The sequence below is a fragment of the Parambassis ranga genome, chromosome 17 (assembly GCF_900634625.1).
Source record: "Parambassis ranga chromosome 17, fParRan2.1, whole genome shotgun sequence".
Lineage (NCBI taxonomy): Eukaryota > Metazoa > Chordata > Actinopteri > Ambassidae > Parambassis > Parambassis ranga.
The window spans coordinates 3,834,292-3,850,796 of NC_041037.1; the positions used below are offsets into that span (position 1 = coordinate 3,834,292).

At 40.5% G+C, this 16,505-nt stretch overlaps 4 protein-coding genes across 4 annotated transcripts in view; 1 reads left to right on the forward strand and 3 right to left on the reverse strand.

The window, feature by feature from the left end:
• The window catches only part of LOC114449369 (guanine nucleotide binding protein (G protein), alpha activating activity polypeptide, olfactory type), a 35,193-nt gene extending 28,160 nt beyond the window's left edge, over positions 1-7,033 (reverse strand). Inside the window, exon 1 of the mRNA XM_028426972.1 lies at positions 6,279-7,033. Coding sequence (XP_028282773.1) covers positions 6,279-6,810 — 532 coding nt within the window. The 5' untranslated portion in view covers positions 6,811-7,033. The remainder of the gene's footprint in view (positions 1-6,278) is intronic.
• Positions 7,034-9,002: 1,969 nt separating this feature from the next.
• On the reverse strand, positions 9,003-10,292 carry LOC114449504 (transmembrane protein 14C-like). The gene is made up of 4 exons (XM_028427226.1): positions 9,957-10,292; positions 9,468-9,569; positions 9,299-9,386; positions 9,003-9,191 (listed from the first exon to the last, which is right to left on the reverse strand). Exons 1-4 carry the CDS (start codon positions 10,030-10,032, stop codon positions 9,131-9,133), a joined length of 327 nt encoding a protein of 108 aa, XP_028283027.1. The 5' UTR covers positions 10,033-10,292; the 3' UTR covers positions 9,003-9,130.
• Positions 10,293-10,342: 50 nt separating this feature from the next.
• Positions 10,343-12,987, reverse strand: pak1ip1 (PAK1 interacting protein 1). Its single transcript, XM_028427224.1, has 10 exons — positions 12,657-12,987; positions 12,100-12,262; positions 11,890-12,010; positions 11,727-11,801; positions 11,605-11,657; positions 11,380-11,525; positions 11,189-11,286; positions 10,997-11,096; positions 10,718-10,847; positions 10,343-10,632 (listed from the first exon to the last, which is right to left on the reverse strand). The coding sequence occupies exons 1-10, from the start codon at positions 12,735-12,737 to the stop codon at positions 10,523-10,525; spliced, it is 1,077 nt and encodes a 358-aa protein (XP_028283025.1). The 5' UTR covers positions 12,738-12,987; the 3' UTR covers positions 10,343-10,522.
• A 411-nt stretch (positions 12,988-13,398) lies between these two features.
• On the forward strand, positions 13,399-16,091 carry LOC114449832 (poly(U)-specific endoribonuclease-C-like). Its single transcript, XM_028427666.1, has 7 exons — positions 13,399-13,499; positions 14,269-14,368; positions 14,450-14,561; positions 14,655-14,776; positions 15,150-15,262; positions 15,353-15,506; positions 15,597-16,091. Exons 1-7 carry the CDS (start codon positions 13,489-13,491, stop codon positions 15,855-15,857), a joined length of 873 nt encoding a protein of 290 aa, XP_028283467.1. The 5' UTR covers positions 13,399-13,488; the 3' UTR covers positions 15,858-16,091.
• Positions 16,092-16,505: the final 414 nt, after the last annotated feature.

Here is a 16,505-nt window from a genome sequence, read left to right on the forward strand (position 1 = left end):
AGGAGAAGTTATGACAGGCTCATTGTCACAGTCTGAAGTCTCAAAGGCAACAAAACAGGCTTAAATGATGGATTAAAACAGTTCATATCTGGCAACGTTCCATTTCTTAGTGACATCCAGGTGTAGTCACTGACTGGGACACACACACTTCTACCTACACTGGCACAACACCGGACTGATGTATGGGTCCATTTATAGTCCTACTGTTGCAACATCAACCAAACCAACCAGTGAGTGAAAAAGGCTGCAGCAGCTCCATAGGAAACAACTGAAACTGTGGCACAGCGAGCGAGGTTTTAGCAAAGGCGGAGACAAGACGAGACTGTTATTCTCCAGCCAGTATCAATCTATGACAGATATATATAAATATATATATATATATACATTTGATATATATATATATATATATATACTGTTAGCCAGAAAACTTCACCCAATACCAGGACTACAGAATGACTCATTTCAAGGTACCACGTATTTATTTATCATGTGAATAATATTTACTGACGCCTTCATTTGCACTCTTATATTAACTAATAATATGCATAACCAGTTATAATACTGTTATTATACTGTTTCTTCTTGATCTGAATCTGCAAAGTAACTAAACTAAGATGGAAATTGTCTGTTTTGTTACTTTTATTGTTAAATTTTCATCAAACTAAATGTTTTCATCTGTCAAGGAATAAAGTAACTATGTTCTTGGCCTCAGAACTGTACATAAATACAGTCAACAGGTATAGTTTACTTTTACTCCACTGTTCTGTGTAGATACTCCACTTTGTTATTATTATTTATAAACACCACAATAATGTGGCCCAAAGAGCTGATTTACTACAATATACACAGCTGGAAAGTTGAATCTAGAATCTGGTGGAGTACTAATAACTTCCTCTGAAACAAACAGCACTGTACTCGAGTAAATACACCTTCCTACACCACATATTCATAAAACACCATTCATGCAATTTCCCCATTGTGGGACTAATAAAGGTTTCTTGATATATAGATATGTATATATGACACTTATAAATACTGTGCTTGAGTATTTTTAATGTCCAAAATAAATAAATGACATCCTTCTATACAATAAACAACCTGCATAAAATCAAGTCAACTCCACCTTAATGGGTGTAAAATGAGTATGTGTGCCTGCAGTGTGTTGATACTGGCACTACTTCTATATGTTTATGTGAGGAAAAGGTTTTTCATTAATGGCTCTGTAGCCCAGCAGTCTGTGGGTCACATCCCCTTTTAAGGGAAGATGAAGAGGACGTGAAAGAAGACATTTTTTTTATATGTATACTAGTAAAATCTTTGGCCTTCTAGAGTTGATTCCTTGACATTTGTCTTGACTGTGTGTGAGAATCTTGTCCAAATGAGAATTATATATATATCAGTCTTTGATTGACCTGTGCTATCAGCTCTGCTAAGTGGCTTTGAAATCTTCTTAAAGTCCTCCTTTTATCTGTGCTGGGTTGGCAAAATTATACAGAAAACCAAACAGCACATCACTCTACTGTAAAACTGAGGTGATATCATCATTGGAGATAAAAAAAAAATGCACCTTAGTTCCAAGATCATCATAAAGTTATGAGGACGCTCCAACACAACACAAAGTCCAAACAGCACAGCACAGTGCAGGAATACCCTAATAACACCTTATGCAATGTGAACAGAAACGCCCCGGCGTATTTTAAAGCACCACACCGAGCACAATGAAGAGACTTGCTGAGTGTAATTAATAAATACTTGGTGAAGTTCCTTAAATGTTTAAAGTCACACAGATAAATGATCCCCAACATACAGATCACATCATGAAGGGTTTTATTCTAGGTCTTATTATTATTTTTGCATGCTAATGAGATTTTTATATCTAAAAATAGAAGCATGTGTGACTACATTCTGGCAGTGCAAGTCACCCGAAAAAGGAAACAGAAAAACTGTCTCTGCTGTGAGTATTGTCTGACATTTATGTTTAGCTGGTTGTGGCTTCCTCTCTACCAAAAAGGGCGTGGGGGGTGGTGGTGGTGGTGGTGGTGGGAGAGCGGGGTTGTTAATGTGAACACTGCAGCAGTAATAACAGTTTGTGTATGAGATCAGGAGTTAATTCTTTTTTTTTTTTATTCAAGAGCAGGCCTGCTAGAGCTAACGCTAGGCTAACTGTCTATTCTGCACACAGGGCCTTTCAAACTCAACAGCACAGTACAGTATTGCATGTGTTACAGCCACTCACAAATCACTCTCTACAGCACAAGACAAACATGGATGGCTATTTGTGTAACACATAACAAGGAGTCAGCTGTTTTTGTCCTCATTATACAAATAAAATGCAAACACTCCTTTCCTGTAGTGAAATTAGAGGGACAAAAGTTGTGCATCATGTAAATCAAGCCTGAAACTTTCACTTCACTTATAATGGCATGATAACACCACCATCAATACTCCATCTGACATACCAAAAGAGAGAGAGAGAGAGAAAAAAGCCTGTCTCCCCACCTTATCAAGCAAGGTCAAAACAAGTGACTGGCCCACAGTGCTCTCTAGTGGCCAGAGGTGGCACTGCATATGCCTTGCATGCTGTGTAGCTGCTGTCAGCTCCACATGAATGATACAGAAGTACGTTTTACTGCATAAATTATCATCCTTTTCAGGAAGTACTGTCTGCTGTTTATATTTAGCTCACTGCAGCTTCCTCTTAAGTAGACTGCGATGATGTGTGAATTATATTTTTAAAAACCAAACCTTTCGGTTTTGCATGTTCACCGTGCAAAGTTTAGCACCAGTTTATCTGTGAGTAACATACGTGCATGTGAGCATTAAAGTGTCACATCATGATTCGTTTGGAAAGCTGAAGCTCCAGTACACATACAGTAACAAATGACATGTCAGTAGATCAGGCAACCGTCTGTTCGTTGTTAAACTTTTTAACAATGTGGAGGAAAATGTGTATGAAACAATAAACAGGAAATGGTTTATCATTGAGTTTTGAGACTCTTTAGTTCACTTTCTGATCAATAGCATCCTCATATTGCTTATCTAAAAACTGGGACTTAATGATCTTGAACAGAAGTGTAAAAACATATTGATAACTTGCGTCATCATGTTTTTGAAATTGTATTAAAACATAATATTAGAATATTGACAATTGTTAATTATGTAGCTCAACAATAGGCAACTGTGATGAATACAAATGTATGGAGGTGCATTTTTTTAAACAGATTCCCATTAAAAAACTGTAATATACTGCCTAGTTTATCAAAATATACTATAAGACGTGTGTGTTCTAACACCAGGCTCGTACCAATACACAGCCCAAACCTTTGAAAGGGACCGATCATGCATCACTCTCCTTATGGTGTGACCCATAAATATATACTAACTATCAGCTCCAGTGCATCTGAACAGCTTATTCAGTTTTTAAAAACCCCTTGTGACATCATAAGGGGACAAGCCCCACCAACGCAGCTGGTTTAAATGTTCACAGCATCCTCTATCTGTGCCACACGTGCTTCACATTCAGCGTTCTGATTTCAAATGGTGTTTTTGAGGCTGTCATTGTCCCAGCAGCGCATGGTTATGGCAACAAAAACACCCTAAGATAACAAATATTTGTAATACTTAATATGTGAGCTGGGAGCCGTGTAAAGATCTAATTCCAGCAAATGAAAACACACAAAAAAAAGAAAACAAATCAATACAAATTATTACATTACTGTCTCTCTAATGATTATATCATCCAGCAACGCTCCAACCAGCCCATTTAGGAGACAGGAAGTGTCGACCATTTCATACAAGCAGCACAGTCATAGTATCTGTGACTGAACTTGTGTGTTTTTGTTACTCCTGTTGGTCCTCCTGCTCTGTTTTAGCCTGGGTATCAATGGGAAAAAGGCACAGACCTCCTTCAGCCAGCATCAGCTTAGTATTTGCATTTAAAGCTAAGACCCAGAAGAGGCTCGGCAGAACGGACGATCTGTGATCCGACACATTCCGGGGACGAGTGAGACTTAACATTAACGTGTTTATAAAAGGTAATATAATACGGGAACTGTGATAAATATAGGCCTATTTACATTATGGAATGACAAACTTAACAATATACATTTGACAAGAGTTCTTTTGATGATGCCTATAAATCTTATTTACTTGGCCCAGACTGTAATTGGAGCATGTACTGTATGAAGGAGGCACACTTCCAAATGATATCCAGCTAAAATTAGCCTCCTTGAAAAGCTGGAAAGAACTTTACAGCCCTTGGTGTAGGGACAGAGGCTCTTGATAAAGCATGAATTATAGAGTAAGCAAAACTTGTAGAACAGGCACGGTCCAATGTCCTTTGAATGCGGTGTGGTGCCCTTTGATTGAGCTGATACTGGTATCAAGACAATTCACACTGCAGGCCTGGCTATCAGCATCATAAATATGACAATAATTGATACAGCACTACCTCCTGTTGGTCATTATATTAACTGGGAATTCTGTGCAGCGAGTAGCAAAGTTCAGCGATGGTCAATGATAAAACCTCATCCAGACAGAATGCAAAGTTCACCCGAACTCTGATGGGAGGGCCAGCAGGGTTACACTGTGAGCCAGTGTCTCTTGTGGATGAGTAAGATTTTCCAAACTGTGCTTTCAAATGCAGGAGAGTACACTCAAAACAACACACAAAAACAACAGGGGGAGAAAAGAAAAGGAAAGAGGGGGACAGTAAGTGGTGACGTCCAGCACGTTAGTGATTAACATCGCCTCGGCGATCACTTCTGTTCAACATTGCTGGCAGCCTGTTGTTCAGGCTCACGACAGTGATCGGGCTGAGATATGAAACAGCCAGTTAAGGACATCTAGGAAAGCGGCGAGAGATATTATCACACAGGCCGAGGCAGAATCTGATCCAAGAGGCTGAACAATAAAGTAACTTCCTCTCCAAGAAATAATAGTAACAGGCCTTCCAGTTCCTGTCCCAGCTTTCCGGCGCTTGAAACTAACAAAACTACAAGTTATACTAAAAAGGCAAAGAAGCTCCAATCACACTGTCACTGTGCCTGATTTTGACATTTCAAATGAAGCGTCTTTCTTTTCTCAATTTGAACTAATAATCATTTAAAATCCAAATATAAGGTGAAGTTTATAAAGGTGTGAACAGATTGCATCTTGAAGTTACTCACTGTTGTCTGACTCACTGTCCAAACTCTAAAGTATTTAAATAATAGTAATAGACATGAAGAAATAAAGCAAAAATATTCATTCATGTCTTAAAACCAGCTTCAGCTCGGCATATTTACAACCTGTACGACCCATAAATTTAAAGCCGCTCCAACTACACATGGCACAAAGCACATATATAGAATAAACACTGCTCCCTTATGGCTATCATTACTTAACTAAATACCTGCCTTGAAATGTAACACTATTTGAAAGGTGTCCACTTTCAGAGGAACACAAACCAGCCCAGTCCTCTGGCATGCAACAGGAGTCCTTCAGGGTATAAAGTCCCAAAGGCCTCTTAAGAAAAACCAGGAGTGTGCTGTGTGCAGCAGCAGGACGCTCAATTCTCCCCCAATAAGTCTGATATTATAGCAGCCAAAGTACAGACACTGAGTGAGTGTGTGTGTGTGTGTGTGTGTGTGTGTGTAGTGGGTCGAAGGTGCTGTACAAGTTTACAACAGCAGCAGCAGCAGCAGCAGCAGCAGCTCGTGGAAGACACTTCCCTGTGTGACTTCATTAGGATGAGCCATTTCTTCCTGTGTGTAATTAGTGCGGGCTGTTTACTCAGGAAATTAAACTGGTAGCCATTTATTATACAGAGAAAAAGAAGCAGTGCACTTTTCAAAGTAAGGCGGTGTGTCACATCTCAGCACTGGAACTGGAGCAGCTGTGTGTTTTATTGTCAAAGTGTTTTGTTTTTGTTTGTTTTGTTGTTGTTTTTTTTTTCTCATGGGAGCCATGATGAGGCTCCTGTTGGCCCCCTGATGTTTAAAAGTTAAGAACTGACCTGTGTGAAAACTGCACTAAAGCACAGTCTGTGTTGTTGTTATTGTTGTTGTTGTTGTTGTTGTAAAATAACACTAAGCCTGCATTAATTGATCAGCCCTACAAAAGCTTGTCCATCTTCCATCATTTGTCATTGACAGCCGCAGGGGGGTATAGTCTTCACACAGCCGAGCCCACAGATGTGGCAGGCCTCGCCAGAGCAGTGACATAATTTCTGGAAAGGCCGGTGCGTTTTGGTTTCTAATAATAAAACACCTTCCAACAATAACAGAGACACAACCTACCGAGCAGCAGCAGCCGATGCGTCTGTTTATACTCCCGCTTGAGCTCCTTCAGCGCCCTGTCTATGTTCTTACTGACTTTCTTCGCCTCCTTCTCGGCCTCCTTCTCCTCCACCAGCAATTTGTCCCAGTTTTTCTGCTTTTGGGCGCTTGTCTTTTGCAGCAGCTGTAAGCGTCGGCCGCGGTCCTTTCCTGTCCCCTTCCCGCTGCCGCCTCCTCCTCCACCACCACCGCCACCTCCGTTTTGTATTAGCACACCGTCGGTACCGGTGTCTCCACGGCGGTGCTCCCCAGCCGGGAGTCTAGCAGGGTCCCCGGGGCGCACCAGGCCGCCGCCGCCACCGCCACCACCAACACCACCGCCGCCGCGTAGCGACGAAGTCTCCCCGCATCCCCCGGTGTCCTCCTGGCGAGCTCCCCCGGCGCGGTTCGGCACGGCGGCGTCCGGAGGCTGATCCGAGTCCGAGGTAGCGTTGGAGATAGAGCCGCTCAGGTCCCCGAAGAGCCGGGGACGCAAACTGTAGCACAGCCCCATGTTGAAACCAATATTTGTTTGTGAATGTGATTTCTCATAAATTAAAATATCAAAAAAAATCGCAGCTGCGCCTCCAGCCCTAACGAGTCATCGCCACATTGGAGCTCCAGCGGTGCGATTTAAATCCGGATTTGGGCCGAAAATGTGAATGAATTATGCTCCGACATTTGCTATATGTCATTTTGCATTTTCCCCAGTCAGCCTTCGCTTCGTAGTTAGTGGATCACCTGATCCTTTAGTGGACACTGCGGGTCCACCTTACCGTAAGTAACCAAAAGCACAACCTTGGAGAAAAAACGCGGCTATCCGCTGCGCAGACAGTCAACAATCTGACTGCACAGCTGTTAGGTGCAATGCACGGCACGTCATATTACTACAGTATGGCCATTTCGAGAATGCTGGTCATGATTTTCATTCCTCACATTTCAAGCCTGCATGTCTAAAGCAGAAGGTGTCTGCTGCTCTGAAGATAGAAAGAACCTGATCTGGATTTTTTTTAAACACAAAGCTTTTTCTTTTTTTTTCCTGATGTCCTCAAACGCAACACAAAGAACATGCAATTTATAGCCTGTAGTAAAAAAAAAATGTGATTTACACTTCTAACAGTTTCTCACTCAGATTAGGTCTAATCTAGCACAATTTGTTTGTGTCACATGATTTAATCAGTGTAACGTGAAGCATTCTGAACAATCACTTATCAATTCTCACATTTGTTTTTAAAGACTCAGAGCAGATATATGGAGCGGACGCATCACTGGGCCTCTGATTTGAGTCCATAAGACCACAATAAATACTTTTATTTTAACATATAACATATAATAATGGACAAAAATCTCATTTTTTCTCTCCCACTTCTGTAGCAAATCAAAATAACATGATGTTGTTCTCCAGCTCAGGTCACTTGAATAAAAACATTCCGTCACAACACAGATCATGCATAATCAAGTCAAGGATCAGGAAAATTAAGTGACTGACCCTGGGGTTAGAAAAATAAAATAAAACAAAATAAAATAAAATAAAGTGGGCCTTAAGACACAAACAGCTGCAGATATAAAAATCAAACACTAGATGGAGCAAACACATTTAAAGAGACAGATGAAAGTCAGTGAGGATGTTTATAGGCCTGCTATTTTAGGAAAGATATTTCTGCAGTTACATAATATTAAAGGAGATCCATAAATAGTACATAAGATGTTTTTTTTTAAAATATAATTTTAGCTGCCAAAAAGAGCTGGATGACAGGAGGTGTTTTTAACCTCTGCCTTTGTAAGATACATAAATAAAAACAATGAGATCCTTTTATTAGCCTCACAATGAGGTAATTACAAGACATAATGTTCCATGCTAATGAAGATCAAATGATAGCAGTGAAAGAGCAACCACCAGCTCGACCTTGTGATGAGGTTCCTACTGTTTTTCTGTTTTTATTTTTCTATTTATTTCTTGACCTTAAGGCTAGAAACATGCGTTTTTTTGTGAGGGGTCGGTGACCTTTGATCATCCAAATGCTATCAGCTCGATCAAAATGATCATCTGAGTCATGATGAGAACGTGATGAAACAACACAGCAGTGTCGAGTTTATTTATTATGTTTGGTGATTCTTTTTTTTGCAGGATGAGATAATACAGCTAATTATAGTGTCAGTGTAACATGCTTTGTTTTGGTCTTAGGTTGATGAACTCCTGTGTTTCTCTGTTGTAATGTGGTTTGTTAATCTTCCTATAATAACAGATAAGCTGCCTCCAAAAGAAAAGATGTCCGATGAGCTCAGTTACAGTCTACCACAACCCAACAGACAGACTTCCATGACACCCCTCCAAAGACCAAAACAGAGGCAGCCTTTCAGAGGACTGTACTGCCACCCAGAGGAAGCACCTCCAACCATCCAGCCAGTTTTATTTTCCCATATTCTCCCTGGGTGACATTTTTGGGATATTGAGAGTAAATTATTTAATTCTTCCCATGGTTACCGTCAGGTTTTACTTAAACAAGAGCAGAAATATAATTTAAAACAGTTTTATTTAATGATCTCTTTAACATAGAACTCCATGGAGGTATAGAAAACAGTCAGGAACTGTGAGTCTCTGAGTCTTCTCACCTGCTGCTGATCTCAGAATGTCAAATTTGAAACACTATTACACATCATTAAATGTGGACAATTGACTGTATTTTCATACAATAAAGTACAAAATCAAACAAATCGACATTTATTTAACTGCAGTAAAAAAGGTAAACGGATTTCTCAATTTACATAGATACAGAGCATGACATCATAACAGAAAGATACACAATACATTCTTTAAATTCATTTAAATATGTTTAAGATGTGTGTGGTTTCCTCTTCAGCATTCCAACAATGATGTTCACCAGCATCAGTCCACTGACAGAAAGATGAAATTAAAATGAAGGCTATACATTCAACATGATGCAGATTAATCAAAGGTCAGGAAGATGGGAAAAGAGTTGCACAAAAACATCATACGTTACCTCAATAAAGTCATTAAACCAGCAGGCATGAACTTCCCGGAGCCAAGAAACCTCAGTCCCATCACTACACACAGAGTTCCTGCCGTGCCTGCAGTCAACAGGAGACAGATGTATAGCTGTGAGTTTGTAAAAAGCTGCGTCTGACCTGCCACAAACTTAACTCGCTCACCTAGTGAAAGCCACACATTCCTGGGATTTTGAGATGTCCGATAAGCGCCGACTGCAGCCAACAGGCCAAACAGGAGTCCTGCGACCAGGGAGGTGACGCTGCCTGTGGAGGAAACAGTTATTGTGTAATGTTTGTCTTCAGCCAAACTCATTTCCCAGAATGCCTCTGAAGGGCATTAGGGTGATACTGTATCATTCAACACTGCTATAGATCTCCTGTAATGATGTTGTAATGATCTTTACTTTTATTTACTTTACACTATGTTTTTTGTGTTAGTTAATCAGAAAAGTTTAAGATGATATCGTTAATAAAATGGAAACTACAGAGAGCCACACTGTTCACACTGGGTCCTGCTGGTTTGAAGCTAGTCTCAGTGGGAACATGGTACATGTGATATTGTTTGTGATATGACTCATGACAACACATTTGCATTTGGACACATCATATCTTCTATTGTAGCTGCCAGATATAATCATGTGTCTCGCCTACCTGCTTTTACATAACCTATGACTCCTCCTGTTGACACCAGAACCGCATAAATGAACCCAATCCAGTCCACAGCCATCACCACACAGTCTGCTGCGATACCCGAGGAAGAGCAGCTTAGAGAGCCACACCTAACAATACCCAAGAGATTACGTATCGTAACGCAAGAATCATAGAAGACGTGCTGAAAAAAAAGCAACTAAAGTCTTTAATATACTATTTAAACTTTGCATCTACTGGTTTCCGGAAACACTTCACTTCCGGGATCGCATTTCCGGTTTCAAAATAAAAGTACGCTTGCCAGTTATAAATCTCAAGCTCATGCTGTGCTGCTCAATTTATACAACTTTTCTTTCGTTCTCTAATACAAAGACAAAAGAGACAACTTGTGACCATAACTGGAGCCAATTTATTTTCTAAAAATACAATCAGCTGCTTCGCCTCATCGCCTCCTTGTGGAAACACCACAAACGTTCATGTCTTTAAAACTGAGGACTATACAATACTGTTTTCCCCACACTAACAACAACATTGTTAAATATATTCTTTTTTTTTTATTGTGTGATATTCTATTTTCCACTGGCTTTTTTCTTCTTTTTGGGTTTGCTCTCATCTTCTAGAATGACTTCTTCTGCTGCAATTCGGACTCTCTTTGTCTTCAACAGTTCCTGGGCAAGTTCTGTGGACAGACACAGAAACATCCTCCTTTATTACACATCCTCTAGTTGAGCTAAACAGGTTCAGATTTTTTTTTTTGCCTTTACCTTCAGATGTTGTTGCCTTAGGCGCAGCTTCCTCAGCAACCTGCTGTACCGATGAAGGTTTCCACAAAGTGAGGCAGGTCAGTCTAGCAGTTGTGTTCACTTCCCCTAACAGAGTTGGAGGCTCCAACTCCTGAAGAATGGCATAAGCATTGTCAAATATTAGAGGCTCTCAGGTATGGGTCAACTGTTCCACCAAATGTAAAGGTTTTAGGTGAAGACAGAGCAAATGAATGACCGATATTTAAATGCTAAAAATACAACAAACAGAGAGAGACGTGCCTCTTTAAGATGGATTCTCCACATTTTGATGAATCCATCATTCGATGCTGTCACCACCACGCAGTAATCGTCCATCATCAAACTGTCAACAGCTTTCACTCTGAAATCAGACAAAGATATATTAATTATAAGCACAGTAAATACTGACACTGAGGTGCACATAGTCGGGTCATGCTGGGGTACAAAACAGACCTGGTTTCATGAGCTTTAAACTCACACACACATCCGGCTTTCCCCACATCACATAACCGCACAGTTTCATCGTCTCCTGCAACAGCCAGGATGGAGTTCTGAAAGGCGAGCAGGGTTACAACATGTTGTTTATCACAATTATAAATTGGTGCAATCGTAAAATGTCATTGAGCTGTATTGAGAGAACTTACATTTAAGAACTTGACAGATGAGATCCTCTTTGGGTTTGTGATCGTTCCCATCACAGATGCCGTCTCCAGGTCATAGATGTCCACTTTGTCATTCACCACAACCACATATTTATCCCCATCTGGAGACCATCTGACGATGTGTGCATCTGTTTAAAGAGTAAAGGAAACAGGTTCGTCTCACACATACATTAAAACGTAGTAGTAGTCAAATCAGTGAGAACCTACTCTGCTTGATGTTTTTGATAAAAGCTGATCTTCCGTTGATGAGATTCCATGTTCTGAAAGAATAAAAACTCATTCTTTTCTGTTTGTGAGTCATGATTTTCCAAGCAGGCTGTGAATTTTACCTCAGAGTTTTATCTGTCCCAACAGAAAGCGCAAGTTTCCCAGAAGGATGGACGGACAGCGACGTGACTTGACCTCTGGAAAAAAACAGCAATAAATACAGACACTTCATGGAAACAACTTTTGCTTAAATCCTCCTCAGTGTGTTTTTCACTGTGTGCTTACTTGTGAGCTTTAATCGATTTCAGACACTCCCACTTTCTGGTGCTCCACACACACAGGAGTCCATCTTCTCCTCCACTCAGTAAGTGTGCCGTCCCATAAAACTCAAGGCACGTGATGCTGCCTGTGCAGCGTAAGGTGGTTTCAGTCATACAGATCGCAGCTGTCATTATGAAAAGAGTAAAAATCCCGACATAAACTGATGACACTCACCACTGTGATGCAGTAAAGCGCCATGATCCGTTCTCTTCTTCATATCATACAACTGTATGGTCTCATCTTTGCTTCCCGTGACCACAAATCGCTCACTGGCTGCTACAGCTGATACTGTAGCTGTGTGAGCGTGATGGGTGAAGTCTGCCTCGGCCGACCACTTCTGCACGATCAAGAAAAACATTAATTCTATCTAACAACTGACAACAACAGAGAATAGAGATGTACAAAGAAAGAAAGAAAACACTAAATGACATCAGGGGATTCTTACAAAGAGCCAAAATGAACCTAATGAGAAGCATTTTAGTCAAAATCTATTATTTATACACTTTCTGTAGTATGCATTGGTCTACTACCTGTAATTACTGAGCACTGTATATATCACTACCTAGATATTGACAGCATTGAAGTGTCAGTGTCCACCATTTTATCAAATTAAAGTAAACTTTACTTCTGTTATTATATTATGCTAATTGCTAGCCTCATCACGAATAACGTGACACAGAGCGGTCTTCACTAATGTCATTTCCACCATACAACAAAAGACTTCTTCCTACCTCTTCATCCGTTTTCACTCGGTAACCAAACGTGACCTGCTCGTAGCTGCCGGCTATCAGCCCCAGCACAGCTGCTGCCATGCTGCCTCCTGTACGTACCTACAGCAGAGTAAGCTAGTCGGCTAATGTTTAGCTTTCTGGACCTGTTTATTACAGACCTATATCACCTTATATGACCAACGGCTGCCAATAATTCAAACCGAAGTCTAGAGGGGAACACAGTAAAAACAAAACACGAAAACTATATCGCTGCATAGTACATAATATTAGTTATTAGGTTTGCTAAACTCCAAAACAACGTGTGGAGCTGTGGCGCTTGCGCAAAAGCCACTTCCTCCGACTCGAGGACGAGCTTTTTCAAAATAAAAGCCAAGTAGAGCTTTTCTGTGAAATAAGGTAACATTTTAAATTTTAATTTCAATTTTACAGTTTATTAATGTTAAAATTAATTTATTAATGTTAATTTTCAACACAACAACGATCTAGAGAAAATAATTTAGAGATGTAATAGTTCTAAATGTATCATGTGTGCAATTATTATAAGTCGATTATTTTATTTATTTACATATAGTTATTCATCTAAATGCAACTACCTATTGTTTAAACCTTAATACAAATATTTAAGATTACACTGTACATTGTAATATTGATTTAATCACAGATCTCAGCCCATCTCCTGCCAGTGGGAGGGGCGCGGTCGTTTCCCTGCCTTCTAATTGGCTGCCTCTCTTCGAGATGTCATGATTGACGCCTCGGATAACTGTACGTATGCCACGATACTCTTCTGAGAGGATGTGAGAAGTCGCAGTAAGTTTTTCCACTGAACGAAACCATGGCAAGGAGGTGAGTTTTAGAAACAAATATGACAAACACAAACGAGATTTATGCCTTAAAGTTTGTTTCCTACAGTTTCTGTTAAATGCTTTTTCAGGAAGGAGGAAGTGCTGATACTTTGAACCATTTTGTGACCGCTTTCACACTCTGTTTCTTTCCAACTCTGTAGTGTTTGATGTAAATATGCGGCTGTAACATGACACTGTTCATGGTTCTCATTGATAGAAGAATGTCCTGGTTTGTTGGTTCTCCTCTGACACACGGTGTTCTCCCTCCGTGCAGATAATCGGTTTGCCACAGTGGATCTGTGCATCCTATGTGTGGAGGTTGTTGTTTGAGGGGGCAGCAGAGTCTGCCACTCATTAGTGGGTTGAATTATACAACAGAACAAACAGGACATAGTTTGGTTTATGGTAATAAAAGTGCACAGTCGTTGTGAATATTCTGTGCCCAGGCTAAATCAGGAACAGAGGAGTTTCCGTCTTCTTCCTGTCATTTGCTTCTTGCTCAACTGTTTCCAAATTCTCAATCAACGCCTGCATGCTGCACGGGGTGTGGCTGTGGTAGGGATCTGATGCACTTTTAAGTTAGGATTTTGACATAACATTAGTAACTTAAAGATGGAGGTGAGGTCATTCCAGTATTTCAGGTTTTTGCGCAGTCCCCACCACCACCACCACCACTGCCGTACAGTAGATACTGTGAAGGAATAACATGTTATTATGTGTGAAAAAAAACTGCTGCTGGTAAAAGATTTAATCAGATTGTTTTGTCACAGTCAACAGGCCAACAAGGAGCTCACTGAGGTGCTAAACCAGCTCTGGATACTGGACACCAACCGCCTGAAACCAGGGACTGATTACACCATTTCTCTCCAGGTCAGCACTGCCACACTCACTGATGTGCTGCTACAGTGATTATGATTAAAAGTTAACAAGATGAACGTTGATTTTATTCAGGGCAAGGCTGGTTATGTGGCTCAGGGCAGTAACTATGCCAGAGACCAGGCCAGGGCTCCTCTGTTCACATACGTCAACGAAGACAAACTGAAGAGCATCAAGACATACGCCCGTAAGCTGCAGTGTTTGTTTTATCATTATGTTTTTATTTCGTACCTTTTCTCCTCCTTTTTCTGCAGTTTAATAACATTTTCTTTTGATACAGATTTCATCAGCTTGCTGGACAACTATGAGACGTCCACAGGTGTGTCAGAGACCGTCACTTCCCAGGAGCTGGAGGAGAACAAACTCTTCATCGACTCCATCATGGAGACGGATGTCATGAAGGTGAACTGGTCTTTATGTGAGAGAGAGAGAGAGAGAGAGAGAGAGAGAGAAAAGCACCACGCCCTTAACAAAAGCTGCCATGATCCTACAGAGCAGCTCCTGGTTCCCACCCAGCTATTGTTTACTGATGGATTTAGTTACATTTAACATGAAAGGTGACTTCCTAGAATACCCAGCCACTATACAGTTATGTAAAATATATGTGTAGTAGTTGTCTTGTAAAAACAAGACAACTGGCTGCATAAAGGATTGGATCATTAGACTGTTCTATTACTGTCACTCGTTCTTTGAATAGGTGAACAACTCTCCGTCTTCGTTATGCCTCGTCTTTATCACAGCCTGCAATGTCATCATATGCTGTTTTTACTTCTAGTGTGCTCACAAATATCTGGTCCGTAAGGGGCAGGCGGCAGCTGATCCTGCACAGTTTAAGAGACAGCTGTATGACATCTGGTTCCGCCTGTACCGCAGGGACAGGAGTGGAGGGTGAGTCTCCGTCTAACAGCAGAGGGAGCCACTGTAATGTGTCCAGAAAGTCCTGCACTTTGAGTATGCTGATTTTTATTTTCGTTTCAGCGAGGACTCGTGTGGATTTGAGCATGTGTTTGTTGGAGAAACCAAATTTGGACAGGAGATCATGGGTCTTCACAACTGGGTGCAGTTCTACCTGCAGGAGAAGCACAGCCATGTTGACTATAAAGGTTACAAAGCAAGAGACAACAAAGACACTGTAAGACAATTCTGCTTCATTGCCATTTAACATAAAGAAAAACTTCATCATCTTCATCATCTTTTCTCTTTTTTCTCTCTTTTTTTTAAGCCTGATCATGACGACCACGTCCTGAACCTGCAGTTCAGCTGGAAAGGCTTGGTGAAGCCAGTGGGCGGTTCCTTCATCGGTGTCAGTCCTGAGTTTGAGGTTGCCCTCTTCACCATCATCTTCCTCATGTCCTCTGAGAAGACGACCTCCGTGGTGGTTAAAGTGGACGAGTACGTGCTGGAGCTGGTGGTCTGTCGCCACGGGCGATCCATCGGGACGTCCTATCCCAAACTGCTCAGCAGCAACAACAGGGATTTGTAATGTTACATATCAGACATGTTTTTTATTTTATGTTAAACTTTTACCTGATATCTATGCAGTGTAAACGTTACACAAACCTAGACCAGGTTTTATTTGCACTTAATGTCCGGCTTCAACTATCTGTAGCCTTCCAGATTCTGACTGATATCAACGAAAGGATATACATTGTCTTTAATAACATTTCTGTCATTCTGTGTGGTACCAAGTGAATAAAATGTCCTTTGTTTACAAAAAGTTTTACATTCGTATTCTCTCCATTACAAAGCCTTGGAGAAGTGTCAAGTAGCAAGGAGGGCTGAAATGAAACAGAAACTTAACTATCCAAACTAATGTGTTCACACTTCCTTGGTAAGGCAGGAGCAGACAACATGCAGCCAGGCTTAAATTAATGTTTTTCTTAAAGGCAATACTTTAAGAAGATGTAATAAGAAGGGCAGAATATGGCTTTAGTGTTGAATGACAGAACTGAAATATGAGGAAATTATTTATATATATAATTTCAATTTGTTTATTTGAGCCTTTTATATGTACAGTTATATGTGAGCATCTTATGTCATTAATAATATTAAGATTAGGATCTACTTTATTAATCCCCCTTGGGAAAATAAGTTTTAGTAGCAGCATATTTTAAAGGCACAATAAATAATA

What these genes read in the sequence shown, in the direction of transcription:
- LOC114449504 (XM_028427226.1), bottom strand. Translation starts at nt 10,032, where the DNA reads ATGGCTGTGGACTGGATTGGGTTCATTTATGCGGTTCTGGTGTCAACA. An exon ending in CATAGGTTATGTAAAAGCAG is followed by an intron (nt 9,570 to 9,956) that starts GTAGGCGAGACA and finishes TTTCCTCCACAG; the next exon opens with GCAGCGTCACCTCCCTGGTC. An exon ending in GAATGTGTGGCTTTCACTAG is followed by an intron (nt 9,387 to 9,467) that starts GTGAGCGAGTTA and finishes TGTTGACTGCAG; the next exon opens with GCACGGCAGGAACTCTGTGT.
- pak1ip1 (XM_028427224.1), bottom strand. Translation starts at nt 12,737, where the DNA reads ATGGCAGCAGCTGTGCTGGGGCTGATAGCCGGCAGCTACGAGCAGGTC. An exon ending in CGCTTTACTGCATCACAGTG is followed by an intron (nt 12,011 to 12,099) that starts GTGAGTGTCATC and finishes TACGCTGCACAG; the next exon opens with GCAGCATCACGTGCCTTGAG. An exon ending in TATCAAAAACATCAAGCAGA is followed by an intron (nt 11,526 to 11,604) that starts GTAGGTTCTCAC and finishes CTCTTTAAACAG; the next exon opens with ATGCACACATCGTCAGATGG.
- LOC114449832 (XM_028427666.1), top strand. An exon ending in ATTACACCATTTCTCTCCAG is followed by an intron (nt 14,369 to 14,449) that starts GTCAGCACTGCC and finishes GATTTTATTCAG; the next exon opens with GGCAAGGCTGGTTATGTGGC. An exon ending in CAAGAGACAACAAAGACACT is followed by an intron (nt 15,507 to 15,596) that starts GTAAGACAATTC and finishes CTTTTTTTTAAG; the next exon opens with CCTGATCATGACGACCACGT.